Here is an 18,034-nt window from a genome sequence, read left to right on the forward strand (position 1 = left end):
TGTTGATCAGTCTTTAATTTCTAATGGTGTACTTTGTAAATTGTCTCAAATTTTTGTTTTTGGTTTGTAATCGTTTTTTGCAGTGGTATTGTCAGATTGTTTTCTATCTAGATATTTGCTTGTTTTATACAAACATCAGAACGATCAGTCTTATATTGTTTGTTTTCATCTTCGATTTCGCTGTTCATGAAGGTGTTATATTTCAAATATTGTATTAAGAACGGTTTGATTTTCAGGAAGGGAAACAAATATTTAGTCAACCATCAAGGAAAGTTATTCTTGTGTTCATTATATTTCCTTACGTCAAGTGTATGAACTATCTTGGAAATAATTCAATAGCGTGCAAAATCTTCACATTGAAATAGAGTCGTAGTGGAGTAGTGAGCGCATCAGACAAGTTTCCTTGTGCGATCATCGTTCTTGGGAAAAAAGTTCAGGAAATGTATTTTTGGCTCTCCCTTGACCCCATTTGCGAGTATGGTCTTGAGAAACGATGATAGTCCGTCGGAAGGGAACGATAAATGGCTGACCCACGTTAAGAGAGAGACTTATCTCTTGCACGTAAAAGACAGCCTTGTAGATTTCTAAAAAGAGCAAGCTAATGCTGCTACATAGCAGCACTCACACCCTTAGTTAAAAGGATTAATATATGTTGCAATAACTTGTTTCCAAATCTACTATAAATAGATATGTAAAAATTTATCAGTTTTTATCCTCGATAACTTAAATATTCGGGGAAAAAATTCGCTAACCATAAAATTCAACTATAAAGGTTCTTTTATCTCTATCATCAGTTGCAAATCAGAAGCATCAGTTATGTACCAATTTTTACATTACATCTATCAAATCATGACAGGCACACTTGAAACCAGCATCGGAAGTGACCATTTACATTTATATAAACAGTCAAGCGTCATTAATATAACAGTAAAATATTCTGTTCGAGAAAAAATGTTCATTCACTTTAACTTACAACTAAATAAATCTTGTATCCATATTTTGTTATGTAGCAGTCATAACACCATTATTTTATTTCAGATGTACAGTGAACATGATTCGGTTGTTTTTTTGTTGTGTTTTTACACTACGTTTTAGCACCGCAGTTATACTATTCAATAGTTTTTAATAGTGGAGGAGGCCGGAGTGCCCGGAAAAAAACACCGACCTTCGATAGGAAAACAGACAATCTTAGTCAATTAAGATTAGAGTCGAGTGCACCCACACGAGCGGTGTTCGAACTCACAACCTCAGTGTTGACTTGCTAGTAATTACAACAATATCTACTTCTACAACTCGGCCAATGAGACCCCAGTACGAACATGATTTGTGCTGATGTTAAAATGAATTTGAACTATCACGTAAGTTCTCCTGTTTAATAAGCAATCAATTTGCCTTGCTTAATCAAAACAAAATGTAACAAGTTGTGATATTTTCTTAAGTTTATTACTTGATTAAATGTGATATATCCACGTTACAATCATTAACAAATATAACACGATTGGTGATGATTACTTTATAAAAAAAATATAGAACTCGTCATAATTACTGGTTGTAAACTTATCGGCTAGAAATATGCTTCACCGATGAATATGTTAGCAAAAAGATGACGGTTACAGTGATAATAATGATGATAATTATACAATGTTATATGATAACGAAGATTAATGAAATTATCAAAAGGTTGAAACAACATACCTGGGTTTATACATAATTATACATAAAGGAATCGAAAAAAATAATATATATCGGAAAATAATGTTTTCCTGATTATCATATTAACATAGTTTATATCTGGACAAAACGTTTATGTCTGGGAAATAGTATTTAGCTAAGACTTCTTGAACTATTTCCTCGAATTGCCATTTCTGTGTAACAACTTCGTTGTCCAATTGAATTCTTTCGATACTGCTTACAACAACATGCACATGTTGTCAACAAATTCTTGAACTCCTTTTTAAACTTCTCCTGCAAAAGAAAAAAAGTCATATAAACCCGTAAATCTATTCAAAATTGTAAGCCCCCTTTTAGTTCTTCACTATATTTTAATGCATCTGTTATATGTATGTTTAGGGGCCAGCTGAAGGACGCCTCCGGGTGCAGGAATTTCTCGCTACATTGAAGACCTTTTAGTGACCTTCTGCTGTTGTTATTTCTATGGTCGGATTGTTGTCTCTTTGACACATTCCTCATTTCCATTCTCAATTCTATGTAGTTAACGTGTTTTAACAAAGTGAGTATGTTATCCATTAAATTTACTCAAAAACGATTTTTTTTTATGTTTCACTCCAATGTGATCCATGAGATTTTTTGAAAGCTGTTCGACAAGACAGTATAAACAACCCATGAAAAGCGATGTGTAAAAATGTTGAGTTAAGTTATTATGAAAAATAAGTCAACCTTTTACCAAGGGTAAAACGAAGTTAAATAAGAAATATCAACATGATTAAAGAAGTTTCATCGTTCTTATTACGCCGTAGCTGGTATTGACGTTCACAAATATTAGAGTATATATATCGTTCCCATTACGTCTAGTTTGCAATGACATCCACAAATGTAAGGATAAGACATATCGTTCTTATTACGCCCTAGTGTCAATATTTTAGGTCTAGTTTTAATGTCTAGTTTTACGCGTTCTAATCTTGACCTAGATTTACAAGAAAAGGGGCATATAATATTTGTAAATGTCTTTAAAAATCATTTATATTGGAAGCCTTTCACGTCCGTTATCATTTGTTTTTCTTTTCTTTCAGCTATGAAACATAACAGGTATCATGTCACTGCTGAAGAAACATTTATGTTATCATTATTTTATTTAGCGATAGATATCTTTTACAATACTAGAAAACCAATTGGGAAATTGACTTCGATGATTGTCTTAATGCGCACAATTATTGTGTACTAAACTAGTCACACCAAGGTGACTCGTCATACACGTATTGCTATAAATGCACAATAACTGAAATTATTTGGAGATATATAACTTTTAATTTACTATTATTTGTCTGTTTGTCTTTAACTTTTTTTTTAATTTCCCTCTGGTATCTTTCGACCCTCTTTTGGAATACTTAAAAACCACCAAAAGGTTCACTTCGATGATTATTTTAATGCACACAATTATTGTGAACTAAACTAGTCATCTCAAGGTGTCATTTTATGCACGTATTGCAATAAATGTGCAATAAGTGAAATTACCTAATGACATGTTGGTGCAGATATCAGTAATAAACATGATTATTCCTTTGATGATAACATTAATTTTCAATTATAGACGTAATTATACCTGTATATCAATAATGATTTAATTTCGAGAAGACTATTTAAGGAATATCACAGGAAGACCGAAATGATAAATTAGTGATTATACAATTCCATATTCTTTCTTACTATTATATTTTGAAAAACGTTTATTTCCATTTTCTGTTAAAATACTACTCCACCTTATAGAAGTACCATCTAACCATTATTTAACATAGATACATATAAGTTTATTCATAATTGCACCCTTTCCAATTTCAAAACGTTTTATATTTGTATCTATGTTGGTGGAATGAAATTTATAAATAATGTTTAAAGGTGTGATCATTTTTGCAAAAACTCGGTCTTTCCCTATACAAATTTGTGCGATTCCATTCATTTTTGTGGGTAACCTGTATTCCTCTGATTTGATTAAAGCATATAAGAATCGGTATCAACTGTGACCTATATCAATTCTTACAAAATATATAGCCCTCACAGCTAGATTTGTGAATAACTGAAACCGACACACATTATTTTTGAATTTTTGAATGATTGACCGATATGATCATGATGATATGTCTGTGTTTCAAAATATATTTGGAAACCCAAAATGTTGTGTAATTGGAACTGGAATCTATGACCAAATGGTCTAAAAGTAAGGTAACAAAAATACTGAAAATTGAGGAAAACTCAAAACGAAATGTCCGTAATCAAATCGTTCTAGCTTTTGTATCATTCGCATTCCAAGAGGTTCTGAGTTTGAATCTCAAAATTATCGGGTAAACGGACTCCGAACTCAAATATATAGGACTATCAGTTTTCGAACCGAATGTCAAAGATTCTCTCTAGCCACTTTTGCTTCCGCAAACAACGAAGACTGATTATAACAGTGCTGGCTTTGAATACAATTAGTATATAGACCAATTCAAATAGAAAGTTACAATTTGTGTCTTATTGCCAATTTTGATATTTTTACTAAGAAAGGATTCGCATGTTTGGAGCTCGTTTGGATCCCTCAGTTTCTTTGAATTGATAAGTTTGGGAGAGCAGTGCGGAATGTCATAGTTATTATTGAAAAACAATTGCAAATGTCGCCTACAATATATCATTATAACATCACCGCTCGTGGAGAAACGTTCTGCGAGTTTTTATAATTAGTTAAAGATAGTAAATGTAATAGATATGTGATTACAAACAATATAGTGTTTTGTAATTACATAGTTTACCCCTTGATCTTTTCACTTTTGGCCCTTAAAGTAAATGATCTTTGTGTATGCACTTGGTTAGGTTACTCCGAAGATATGAAAGTAATGTGAGAGCTTTCATCATTACATATTTTTCTGTTTATAACAATTTAATTGGTCGTCATGTCAGTCATTGATTGAAGGGCACTGTCCATTACAGTTAAACTGAAGAGGAAGTAATCCTTTATAAACCTCCGCACGGCATCAAACGATCAAAAACATACTGATAAGTCGGAATTAAAGGGTCCAGTCATGAACAATATTAAACAAATCATTTAAGAAAATAGACTTTTTATTTATATCAAAACAGTTTATAAAAAAACAATAATGATAGATCTAGACACGAACAACCGCAAACCACTGACCTACAGGCTACTGGCTTTGGTCAAGCTCATACAGGATATGTGTTTGTTAGAGTTCAGTTATTCTCTAACCTCGGACAGTTGTACATCAGCATAACATAAGAACATGAAGAACAAACTATAAAAATCTGTTGAAAGAGGCGTAACTTATCAGATTGACACTAAGGGAAAAAAAAAGGAAAATATCAAAAATACAGAACTCCGTGAAAAAATTAAAACAGAAAGTCAGTAATCAAATAGCAAAGTTAAAAGCTTAAACATGTCAAACGAATGTAATCGTTGATAATCAAAACACATATAGAACATGTCAGTGTATTTACCGATCCTTAATGTCTAACATAAAAAAGACACTAAGTACATATCTGTGAGTATTCAAATGAATTGACGTGATCAAAATAACGGTTTCTGTTGTTTAATTTATCAATTAAATGGAAATAAGCCGGTTATATACTGAGTGTTGCCATGCAATGTAATTCACAACAGCACAGAATAAGTCTGTTATTATAGCGACTCAATTGGTAGACAAAGAAGTTTCTCTAATTTTTGTGCTATTTTTACATTTCCTGACTGGTGTGAGAAAAATATTTCTCCTCACTAGTGAAAAATCTGTTCTCGGCAAATGATTAGTCGAAATTGGATTATGACGTCAAAATGTTTTGTTTTCTTCTCAATTTTCCTATTGTAACGTCATGAAAAAAGGCGACCTTGCCTGATGACGTTGCATATAAAGAACACAAGTTTCTGAAAACCTTTGAAAAAGAATGATTAAAGTCATCAGAGAAATAGATTCCGACACTCTAACTCGTGTATTACGATATTTCTCCACTCTCGACAGTTAAATTTAATTATTTAAAATGCTCGGCAAGCCTCGCGCTTTAAATAATAAAATTAAACTGTCTCGAGTGGAGAAATATCGTAATACACTTGTTGCAGTGTAGGAATCTATATATCTACAACATGTACAACCTGTCGATACATTATCTTGCTAAAACGTTCAAATCAAACGGTTTAGAAACACCACACGAATCAACTTCGTGTCCTTTACTTTCAATATTTGGTCTATGATTAAAGTCCTTGCAACTCGTTACCTCAAGATGCTTTTATGTATGGCAGATATAACAGATAAGACATTTTTGATAATGCAATATCAATATATCCAACAAATAATAACGCCGTTGAATAGCCTGTCAAATAACAAGAAAACCACAACAAACAAGACTCAACAGAATTGAACCAAATGTTTCCAAAATTAAGCTTTAAACTAAATGAAATTGAGAATCGCAATAAAGAAAGTGTCAAAAGGACAACAACACGATAAAGAGAAGAAAACAGCACAAGGCCATCAATAGATCTTCAACACAGACGTAGGTTGGTTTTATGATGGTAGTTCCGTCTCAACTTTTAACTTCCGTCGGGCTTTCCTTTTTGATAGACCAATCGTCTTATGATCAACGCATACCAGTAATTAATCACCAAGATATTTGCAATGAACGTCTGCTGAACTTTGCATACAACAACGGAATATTGGAAAAAACATACTTGTTCAAATGTATAAAGTAAAAAAAAAACACTCACGTTTAGTAATCCGTAAATGAATGGATTATAACAAGCATTGCTCATCGCTAGCCAATTAAAGCACAACCAAATGATGTTGATATATTCAAATCTACAAAATAAAACATTACACCTCATGGTTATTAGAAGCATTTTCTTATATGAAAGTTATGTTCAATTCACTTTTGAGATTTATTCATAAAATGTTTCCATTAGAAGTACTAGTATGTGCGTAGAAATAGTTGTTACATTTTTTAATGACATATCTAAAATCACTCTGATTCAAACCCAAAATTGTCTGAAACTGACATTATCAAGATGCTTGATTTGTTCATTAACATATTTGTTACGTTTGCAGGAGGTGTTTTTTTACAGACTGTCGGAATTCCAATGGGAATCAATTGTGCCACTCTTCTTGGAGATAAAGGAAATTACAGATACAGCTAAGTCTGCCTCATATCTTAACTTAAATCTAGAAACTGACAATGAGGGTTGGTTGAAAACAATACTTTACGACAAAAGAGATAATTTCAGCTTCCCAATTGTAAAAGTTGAAATCATCCCTTCGTAAACTTTACGGACGCCATCACGAGTTAGTTGACCGTTATGAAATAACCGTTTCACAGATGATATCGAATATGTTCCTTATGTCGTAACTACGATACTCTTTACCTTGACCTACCGAAATATACTATCTACCGGATTTGTAATAACATAAGCAACACAACGGGTGCAACATGTGGAACAGGATCTTCTTACCCTTCCGAGGCACCTGATATCACCCCCAGTTTATGTAGGGGTTCGTGCTGCTTAGTCTTTAGTTTTCTATGTTGTGTTTTCTGTACTATCATTTGTATGTTTGTCGTTTTTTTTTGCCATGGCGTTATCAGTTTATTTTCTATCTATGTGTTTAACTGTCCCTCATGTATCTTTCGTCACTCTCTTATCTAATCTATGGGTCTGAAATCAAATTGTGATTATACTTTTTAACATGTACATGTACATATGCCATACTTACTTGTTAACTTTGTCTTTGTATATAACTAACAGTAAGTTGTAGATCTGAACAGGTAGCCAACAAAACGCAAATAAACATACCACTATAATAAGCATCTTTACGACCTACAAGAAATATGTAAGTTATGTCTTTATTATTAAAATATAAATAACAAAATCTGGTTTTGCCAATTAACAATTTTTATTGTTATAGTTATGATCGTTTTATTCACTTTTTTAGTTATGTATCAATTTTGTTAAATTATTGAACATTTATTGTTAAAAGGCAATTGTTGAGTTATCTATCACAGCGTTCTTGTCATTATATGTCAAGTACATATCTTGCAAATAATAATTAATCTTCAAAATATTACAACGATTCTATTTTTCGACATATTACAAGAAAATCGATTCATTTATTCTTATTGTCAGATTATATAGGGATATTAGCATGCATTTACTGAACACCAAATTATTTATCCAGATGCTTAACATAGTGCGTATGCCTTTGTGTGGTTTAACAAAGTCTAAATTAACCAGTTTTCGGTTAACACTTGAACTCATAGTATAAGTTATAGCTGGCATCATTGATTACTTTTTATTAAAGCTTAAAAATTGAATGTTTAGCAAAAGGTTGCAGCATTTGTTTTGCGTTGATGAATAATTGAATATACGTGTATCTAAAATAATTTCGTCTCCTTGACATATTTATGTCAAACGATTTGAAACAAGAGAGCTACTTGTGTGATGAATAGTTTAATAAAAAAAAACAGGATGGTAATCAAGCTCTATGATAAACTTAGCATTAATCAACAATCTTATTTTGATTGCATTTTTTTTTTCAATTACGGGGTTTAAGACCTTAAAGGGGTACTAGCTACGAGATATATAAAAAATCTAAAGTATGATTTGTTTTGTTCAATCATTAATGAAAGTGAAATAGTGAAATAATAATTCGCTTTTAGCAGCTAAAATGGTTCAATTTTGTCAAATTAAGCTAATAACAATTGAAAATGAATTATTCACTTGCAAGTGAATATTTTGACCTCATTAAATCCTTATTCATGTGACCTCCAATTTAACCCAGTTAAAAGATAGAATAACGCATGCATTGTTCGTGTACGGTCATTTAAAGAAAAAGAATATCAACATTGAAAGTGAAACAAAGGTAAGTAATTTGATTGACTGATTCGATCCACAAAAAGATCATTTTTACGAAGGAAAATAAACGACGATGAACCAATTTTTAATCTTTAATACAAAATCTAACAGACATATAAAAATCCAATTGCATAAGTTGCTTAATCTATTTATAACGATGATTATGTTAACATCGCTAATTAGACTATTAACCGGATTTGTAATCACATAAGCAACACGACGGGTGCCACATGTGAAGCAGGATCTGCTTACCCTTCCGGAGCACCTGAGATCACCTCTAGTTTTTGGTGGGGTTCGTGTTGTTTATTCTTTAGTTTTCTATGTTGTGTTATGTGTACTATTGTTTTTCTGTTTGTCTTTTTTCATTTTTAGCCATGGCGTTGTCAGTTTGTTTTAGATTTATGAGTTTGACTGTCCCTTTGGTATCTTTCGTCCCTCTTTCATATGGTCATAGAAGGTCAACTCGAAAGTTAATAAGTGGCGTCTAGGCTAAAATTCACACGAAACAAAGCTAAATCTTACTGAGACCATGGCCTGTAAATTGTTTTTTTTATACTTTTGATAGTTTGGAAAAATGTTTTACATTGTTATAAATAAAATATGAGAATTTGAGTCAAATTGGTGAACATGAATTTAACAGCTAGTGCCCATTTAAGACCTGTGTGCCAATTGAATGATTGATTAGACACGTATATCAATGATGTTATCCCAAACTAAAAGATTGACAATTTTATCATTTTCAACATTTTTGTAAATGAATTTTAGTGTGAATGGCCATTTTGTACTTAAAAGTAAAGATTACAGAGAGTGACAAACATAAACAAAGTATAGACTGTTATTTTATTTGTTCTTGGTCAAAAACTTGGTAAATGATTGAAACATCCCTATATATTTATAGGGTAAAGGGATTTAAGAAAATATTTATTATATCGAACATATTTGCAGAGATATTTACGCTTTGAAAGCTTTGAATGAGGTTATTGCTCGTATTCACAGGCCAGGAGGGTATTGCTTTTATTCACTAGCCAGGAGGCTATTGCTCGTATTCACTGATCAGGTGGGGATTACTCGTATTTACTGACCATAGGAATTTTGCTTGTATTCACGGTCAGAGGGGTATAGCTCGAATTGAATAGCCAGTTCCTAATATTCACTGACCTGGAGGCTATTGATTGTATTCACTGGCCAGGTGATTATTACTTGTATTCATTGGCGAGGAGGCTATTGCTCGTATTCACTGGTCATAAGGGTATTGGTATTGATTGTTGTCGTTGGCCAAGATGCTATTGCTCGTATTCACTGGCTAGTAGCTAATTGCTCGTATTCACTGACCAGGAGGCTATTGATTGTATTCACTGACCAGGAAGCTATTGATTGTATTAACTGGCCAGGAGGCTATTGATTGTATGCACTTGCCAGGTGGTTATTACTCGGATTCATTGGCCAGGAGGATATTGCTCGTATTCACTGGCCATGAAGCTATTGATCGTATTCATTAGCCAGAAGGGTATCGATTGTTTTCATTGGCCACGAGGCTTTTGTTCTATTTTTCACTGGCCAGGACGTAATTGTTTGTATTCACTGGCCGTGAGGATATTATTCGTATTCACTGGCAAGTAGGTTATTGCTTTTTTTTCACTGCATGCTTATATTGTGTCAAATCAAAATGATTGCATGTATTCATTTGTCATGAGATCATTGGTCGTATTCACGAGCCAGGAGATCATTCCATCAAATATTTATTATAATTTGTTACCACATTTAGGGATTGCCCAGAAAAAATATTGATGGTCTCAGATTCAAATATATTATCATACAAAAAGAAATCGTCACTTCACGTACTTTGGATATAGAATTTCTACAATGCTTTTTGAAATGAAAAGTTTTCTTTTTCCATTAGTACAGTGATCTCATTTGGGAATAAGTGGGTTATTAAATGAAACCCGTTTGCATAGACTAAGCATAAAAACAAACGACAGGAACAGGAAAAAAATAGTTTCCAGTATTATGTTACTAATGACAGCTTAATGCTATACGGATATTCGTTTTCAGAGAGTTCTAAGATACATTTAATTTTCACAATGAGTTGTATTGAATAACGGAACCCTGATGTGGTTTTTGAAGTCTGAATCAATTAGTATGGTTAAAATGATTAGTTTCAGTATATATTTTCTGTTGATGTGCATATGGGGATGACGCCACAAACATTATACAAATTGCTATCTGGTATAAGTTACACGCACTGAATTACAGTTACATAAATTTTAACACACGACTTTAATCAGTTTTTTTTTTAATGTATTTGGGATAAAAAAAAAAGATATGAAGTTATTCACGACAGCCTGGTTTAAATAATAGTTCAAGTCAGAACAAAATTGACATACTCAACACTATATAAATCTATATTTTATTCAAACAACTAATTGAAATATTTCCTCAATCAAAGAACAACGAATATTTATATTCTTAACTGAGTTCAACATTTTCAGCAGAACTAGATCAAATTAAAACACATTGTTTTAACATGTTTATAACAACAGGAATAAACAAAAATGCTTATCTTGGAATGTTATCACGCAGAATAATGTTAAATTTATCATGAACTATAATATATATTAATATTTGGCTTTTATAGCTGACTTAGCGCTTTGGGGACAGTACTTGCAACCATATGCATTGTAGTTTGACGTAAACATTGACTAAAAGGTGAATGATCGGTGACCACTGATTGATCGCTGAAATAGTTACGACTTAGGTTGCAAGTACCGTATACATTAACATAATACATCTTCATAAATACTAACACTCGTTTCAATATATTGACCCAGGAAAATAACAACATTCAACAACAGATATTTTCTAATTAATCTATAAATATAAAATCAAACCGAATTGGAGTAATCAACTCACATAAAGACGTTACAAAAAAACACCCCCTCAAGAACAAACGACAATATCAACAAAACATTGATAGTCCTCCCCAATTAATTATAGTTTGTTATCATGTTGTGTGTTTCTAACATATGATGGGACTGTTAAGTGCTCATAAACAGCATTTCCTGTAAAAGGTCTAATTAATAACTCATCGTTGTTTAAGCTTGTAAAACACATTACTATTAGTAACATGAACATTTATATATATTCAGCAGCATTTAAGGAATATAACTAGTCAATTTGTTATATGTCTGCTTCATCCCAAATAAATTATAACCAATTACCTCCATGAATAGTGTTGTTAAAATATTTAAATTAGATTGAATTAAACTCATTTATTTTGTTGTATCAACAGTAAAACCAAGATTTTGGATTGATAGTATGAATTTACAATTTAAATAACCAGTATAAAGTAAATACAAAAATTTTGTGCCAGATGCTTGTTATTCCCTATATATAACTTAATATGTAGTTTTTATTTATAAACTTGTAAACCAGGACCAACACATGCAATATATTTGAAGAATTTGCAAATGAAAATTAACTCAACATAGATACTAGGACTGAATATTTGTAAAAGACGCATCAGTGTTGCTCGAATAAGAAAAGTTAAAAAAGGCGAACAACTATGAAGTTGAAGAGCATGAAATGTAAGAACTTATTTAGGCAAAATTTATAGTAAGTGTGCATTCGAAAATTTTACATACCCCATCACGAGTTGATTGAATGTTATGGAATATCAGTTTCACAGATGATAGGGGTTGTTTTCCTAATGTCGTAACTGAAAAACCGTCTCTTCGTTTACGAATGTGACCTATTGAATGAGACGTATTACAAGGTTCGTATTTTATATTCATTAGGACGAGTTCCACACGTGGAGCAAGATAGGCCTACCCTCCTAGAGCACCTAAAAGCATCCCCCCCCCCAGTTTTAGATGCGGTTCGATTTGCTAATTTTTTTAGTTTACTATGTTGTATTTGTGTATTTTAGTTCAAAATTTTGTATATTTTTCTTTGTTAGCTTTGGCGTTGTCAGTTTGTATTTAACTTATGATTTTAAATGTAACTTTGGTGTCTTCGGTCTCTCTTTTTACAGTTAAATGGTCAGATTTTTGTTTTACTATGTGTATAGCTCAAGCATGTGAAACGTAAAAATAAAAATCGACAAAAATACGTTTTTCTTATGTTGGTCTTGAATACAAAAGGAAAAAAGAAAGGTAGGGAGAACACTTGCACAAAAATCGTCCAATTTCTTTAATTTGTCAAAACATCAACACTGTAAGGCTATTGACACATAATTGCTGTTAAATACATAAAAATAAAAACAAACCTGTAATTTGGAATACATATTATTCGAATAACTAAAATTATTAAAGAGCTTATTTCTTAAGTGATGTATACGAAAGAGAAAACAGTTTTTACCTTCAAGATAAAACATTTACTTGTACTATGATTGCTTGCATAATAGCTTGATGTTGACTTATGGCTTTGACCTACATTCCAAATGTATCTTTATCGAATTTAATCAAACATCCTTTTTCCTTTGTGTTCTGCCTGGATTAGAATGCTACTATGATACTCTACGTTATTGAAACGGTTATTATTCTGACACAAACATAGCAAAACTAAACGATAATAACATTGACAGTTATTTTATTTCACTTCTCACGATAAGAAAATGTTACAACGTTCTGAAGTATCAGATTATAAAAATAATGTTATGCATAATCTTTAAAGTTGATGTAAGATCATTATGTTTTTTCTGTGGAAATTGATTTATTCCACTTAAACAGAAGATTAATATGATACAGCAGGGTGAAGGGTTTCGGTTTTATTTTAAGTGGAGACCTCATAAAACAATTACAAATCATTTATATTCAAAAAGAAAGATGGAAATAAAAAACAATGCGATACAATCTCTTCTCATTTACACGATAACAACCACCTTGACGAAAACCACAAAATGACATCCCTGACTTTTCGTTTTTTTCTTCATTTTTCTTTTGAGCGCAACATACTAAATAAGTTTCAAATAGTAAGCAAGTACGTAAGTAAATTGTTTGTAATAGTGACATGTGTAAATCAGCATAAAACATAAATTTGTACAAAATATAATTACATATAAAATACACCCAGCCAAATGGACCAATAAGTCACCTTTTACTTTTATATTATATATATAATTAGAAGCTTGTGTTCACAGTCTGGGTTGCGCCTTTTACTACATACATGTACGTTTGATTATTAAGGTATTAGCTCAAACTGTTTAAAATCTATATGAAAAATATGTTAGCACGCTGCAATCGGGATTTAGTAGTATTATCTTTTTAGGAAGAAACGGGAAACTATCGTTCAAATAAAATCTAAGTTGTAGACAAGACTCTCAATTTATAATAAATTGAGGGTTAAAGCAGATATCAGTTTTTGATTATAGATTATTCTTTTTTTTAAGGAATAAAAGGGGAATTATTGTTCAAATAAAATCTAAGTTGTAGACAATACTCTCATTTTATTATAAATGGAGGTTTTAAGCAGATAGCAGTTTTTGATTATAGGTTATTCTTCAATATTTTTTTTGTGTCAACTACACGTACCAAAAATGATTGCCTACCTTTTTCCGGTTGTTGTTCCTTGCTCTGCCTCTTGGTAAGCACGTTTCGTTCCCTGGCAGTGTATTTCCCCATATACGACACGTAATACGTATATATGAGAATGTTATTATACTTAAAGGGACAACATATTGAAGTAGAATCAAGTATGCACCGTACAATATACGGAAATTTTCTGATGGCCATTTTACTACGCACATTTTCCTCTCCGGTAAGTCCTTTAATTTAAACATAATTTCAATTGTATGAAATAACGCATATGGTACAGCTGATAGTGTACTAACAAGCCATATTATTAATAACACAACAATTGCCACGGTTTTGTGAAAGCCGGCATGAAGTGGATGTAAGACAGCCATATACCTATCAATGGCGATCAAAGTTAAGGATAAAACACTGACATTCACGGATAAATTTTTAACAAACGGAGCCATATTGCACATAAATTCAGCAACAACCCAGCGCTGCAAAATTGCTGTTTGAAATTGAAATGGTATAACAAATATTCCTAAGGCAACATCTGAACATGCCAAATTGGCAATGAATATGTTAGTTAAAGTTTGCATATTATTTTTTGTTAGTACCACTAATATCACTAAGCCATTCCCCAACACAGCAACAAGTGAAATAAGTCCATACAGAAGTGCCAAAAACAACCACAATTTCCGGAGATGCAGTTGCTATATTAGATTTGTTCTTTAAGTTTTGATATATATTTTCAATATCCTTTTCAGTTAAATTGAAATGTTGCTTAAAACTGTCATAGTCAGAAAAGGCCATTGTCAGTCTTATTTACCAATAGTTACTAAAACAATTATACAGTTTCACGCGTTATACATTATCCAATAGTTTTTCAAAAGCATTTAATTCCACACGACGTCTCTAATACTTTACTCAATCCAATAGAAAACCATACAATCGGCTGCCTTGTGAATTACTAACAGTCTGTATATGATTGTATCATTAAGAAATCATTGACAAGTAATTTTCCAGCTCATAGTAGATTCGATTGGTGTAGTTACAATAATGAGAGGAACAAGGATGACTTTAAATATAAAATGTGCAAATTGTGTTGAATGTTTGACTTTTCATTTTAATGAATCAAACTTTTATATCAATTTTAATATCTTCTTAATTTTCAGGGGAAATATGTCACTGCGTGTTATTTGACATTTTAGTGATTTTAGACAGGGGCAACTAACCTCAAATGATTCACGTATATATGTCCTAAATAGAAATTTATAACCCTGATAATGTACTAAACAAGCATGTTAAAAGTGCTTAGATTCACTGTTTGCAAAAGTATGAATTATTCGAAATACAATGAAATTCTAAGGGTTTTCTTATTCCAGGCATACATTGTGATTGTTTGGCTTTCTAACTCATTAGAGCTGAACATCACTGATGAGTTGTATGTAGACAAAACGCCCGTCTGGCGTTTCAAATTATTATCCTGGTACCGTTAATTACTATTTACACCACTAGTTTGATGCCGCTGATGGTGGACATTTTGTCCCTGATGATAGCATCAGCCCTGCAGTCAGCAATTTGTGTTGACATGAATATCAATTATATGGTTATTAGAATAAATTTACTGTTTGCAAAAGTATGAACTATTCGAAATACTAGGATTTTCTTATCCCAGGCCATTTTCGCACAACTTTTTGAGAATTTGGGGCCATCAATGCTCTTGAACTTCAACGTAGACATTCACAATACATTAGTCGAAGTTGTACATCAATTTAACATAAACAATCTACTATTGTCTGCATACAACACTTTTAAAAAGTAAACAATTTATACTTAATGGTTATAAAATCTTATTTAATATTATATAAAGTATTGAATTATGCATATTAAGTCGGTAAACTGTAATTTTATTTTGATTTGAAGATTATTTATCTATTTTTTAAGTCTATTCCTTTTATTGAAACATGTAATCTAGAACAAGTGCAACTTCAAACACGTTTTGTTTTTAGTACCTCTCATTGATTTTATTTTGCTTGCCAAAAGAATTCAGTAGCGATTATTTTATTTTACATCTGATCAACTAACATGGTATAATGAACTTTGTATTGCCAGAATGGACGTAGGGTTTGAAATAATGTTAAACAAGATACCATCATTATTGATTGTTTGTTATACAAGAATTGGACATACTGTTCTGCCTTAACCAAGTTGTATTTAGGTCAGTGATGTTTTAAAAGTTTGAAATATGACGTTTGCTTAAATATTTTAGTTTTAGAATCATTTAATTTGAAACATTTAAGATCACTAGTGACGACTTCTTATCTCTGAAATGACTTACTCAAACTTTTACAAAAATGTATAATATATCAGAAAACAGAAGAAACAAAATTATTTTGACAGAAACGACTAATTAATGAAATTTCAAAACCAAATAACAAGAACTCATCAGGAAAATACTTTTAATATCATGAGCTGCATTTTCGTAATTTACAGCTCGAGTTTGTTAATACCCTTCTTTTTCGAGACAAAAATAAAATACTTGCCATATTGAATGTAATCCTTTCGTAATTATTTAACATACACATCAATTATAATGTTGTCTAAACATATATGAAGTACTGATATAACATTATCACATACATGTCTTGTGTCTTTTTCAATATTCGCCTACCGTGACAAGGTTACACTACGAATATTGGAGTTTTATTTTTTAAAGCGGATCTACGGCTATATAGCGGATGTGGTCAAGTGGTCCAGAGCTCTGGACATAACGCTAAGCGACTGGTGATGTATGGTATCAATGGTGTGATTTCGAATCCCGTATATGTATACAAACATCTGTTTTCTATGTGTTTTAGTGTAAAGACAAGAATTACACTTACAGTTACACTAACTAGTTTACAACATTTTCATACGATCAATGAAACTAGCTACATTCTTTGTACTGGATAATATTTAATGCAGTGGATAGGACTTTTAAGAAAAGAAAACGGACGACGAGCGCCAATTTATGAGAGTAGGAACGTGGGAAAGATACCAGAGGGACTTTCAAAGTCATACTCGAAGATATCTGAAAACAACATGTCTGAAAAACAAAGAGACAAACACACAAACAATAGTTCATAAAATACAACATAGGAAACTAAAGACGAATTAATACACAACCCACCAAAAACTAGCTCCCTTAAAACAGATGTAGAATATAACATACCAACCACCAACATCCATACAAAAATACAAGAGGGACATTCAAAGTCACATACAATAGTTAATTAAATACAACATAGGAAACTAAAGACGAAGCAATACGAAACCCACCAAAAACTAGCTACCTTAAGGGGGCTCGCGGGTCTAAATGATTTTTTTTTATCTAATATAGGATTTCGCTACATTTTTCTATAAATGAACGTTATCTTATCCGTAATAGAAAAATGAACTACAAAAATGGGGTCACCGTTCATTTACGCTCACAATCTGCCTTTGAAAGAAGCATACATTTTTGTTAATGTCCTTTTTTCTGCTGAACTAATAGTAGAAATAGCGGTAATATCGAAATAAAAAAAGAACTTAATTACAGAAATCGCTTAAATTTTACAATTTATAGTGTATGTACAGCTTATTCGAAAACAACAATAAAAAATATAGGTCACCGATGAGTTAAAAAAGTGTTTCAAAATTAAAGCCATAAAATGGCATTTTTGCACCAAAAGGGAGATAATTTAGAGCTTTTTAAATGAAATCGACATTTTAAAAGTCACCTGGGGTCAACACGAATTAATGTTTTGGAATGATGTTTGTACCATATGATAAAGTAACAACTACTAAAAGTAATTAAAAAAATTTGTAATGTAAAATAAAAGGTTATTTTTTTTCTAAAAATCTTATACCCGCGAGCCTCCTTAAAACAGATGTAGAATATAACATATACCAACCACCAACAATCGTCTCTTTGGACAATACCACAAAG

General features: G+C 31.7%; 1 protein-coding gene across 1 annotated transcript; it reads right to left on the reverse strand.

Moving 5' to 3' along the window:
- Nucleotides 1–1,824: 1,824 nt before the first annotated feature.
- LOC139490215 (neuromedin-K receptor-like) lies at nucleotides 1,825–15,747 on the reverse strand. Its single transcript, XM_071277064.1, has 5 exons — nucleotides 15,724–15,747; nucleotides 14,100–14,777; nucleotides 7,416–7,519; nucleotides 6,419–6,509; nucleotides 1,825–1,965 (listed from the first exon to the last, which is right to left on the reverse strand). The coding sequence occupies exons 1-5, from the start codon at nucleotides 15,745–15,747 to the stop codon at nucleotides 1,825–1,827; spliced, it is 1,038 nt and encodes a 345-aa protein (XP_071133165.1).
- Between the last annotated feature and the right edge of the window lie 2,287 nt (nucleotides 15,748–18,034).

This window comes from Mytilus edulis, chromosome 9 (assembly GCF_963676685.1).
Source record: "Mytilus edulis chromosome 9, xbMytEdul2.2, whole genome shotgun sequence".
In the NCBI taxonomy this organism is placed as follows: domain Eukaryota; kingdom Metazoa; phylum Mollusca; class Bivalvia; order Mytilida; family Mytilidae; genus Mytilus; species Mytilus edulis.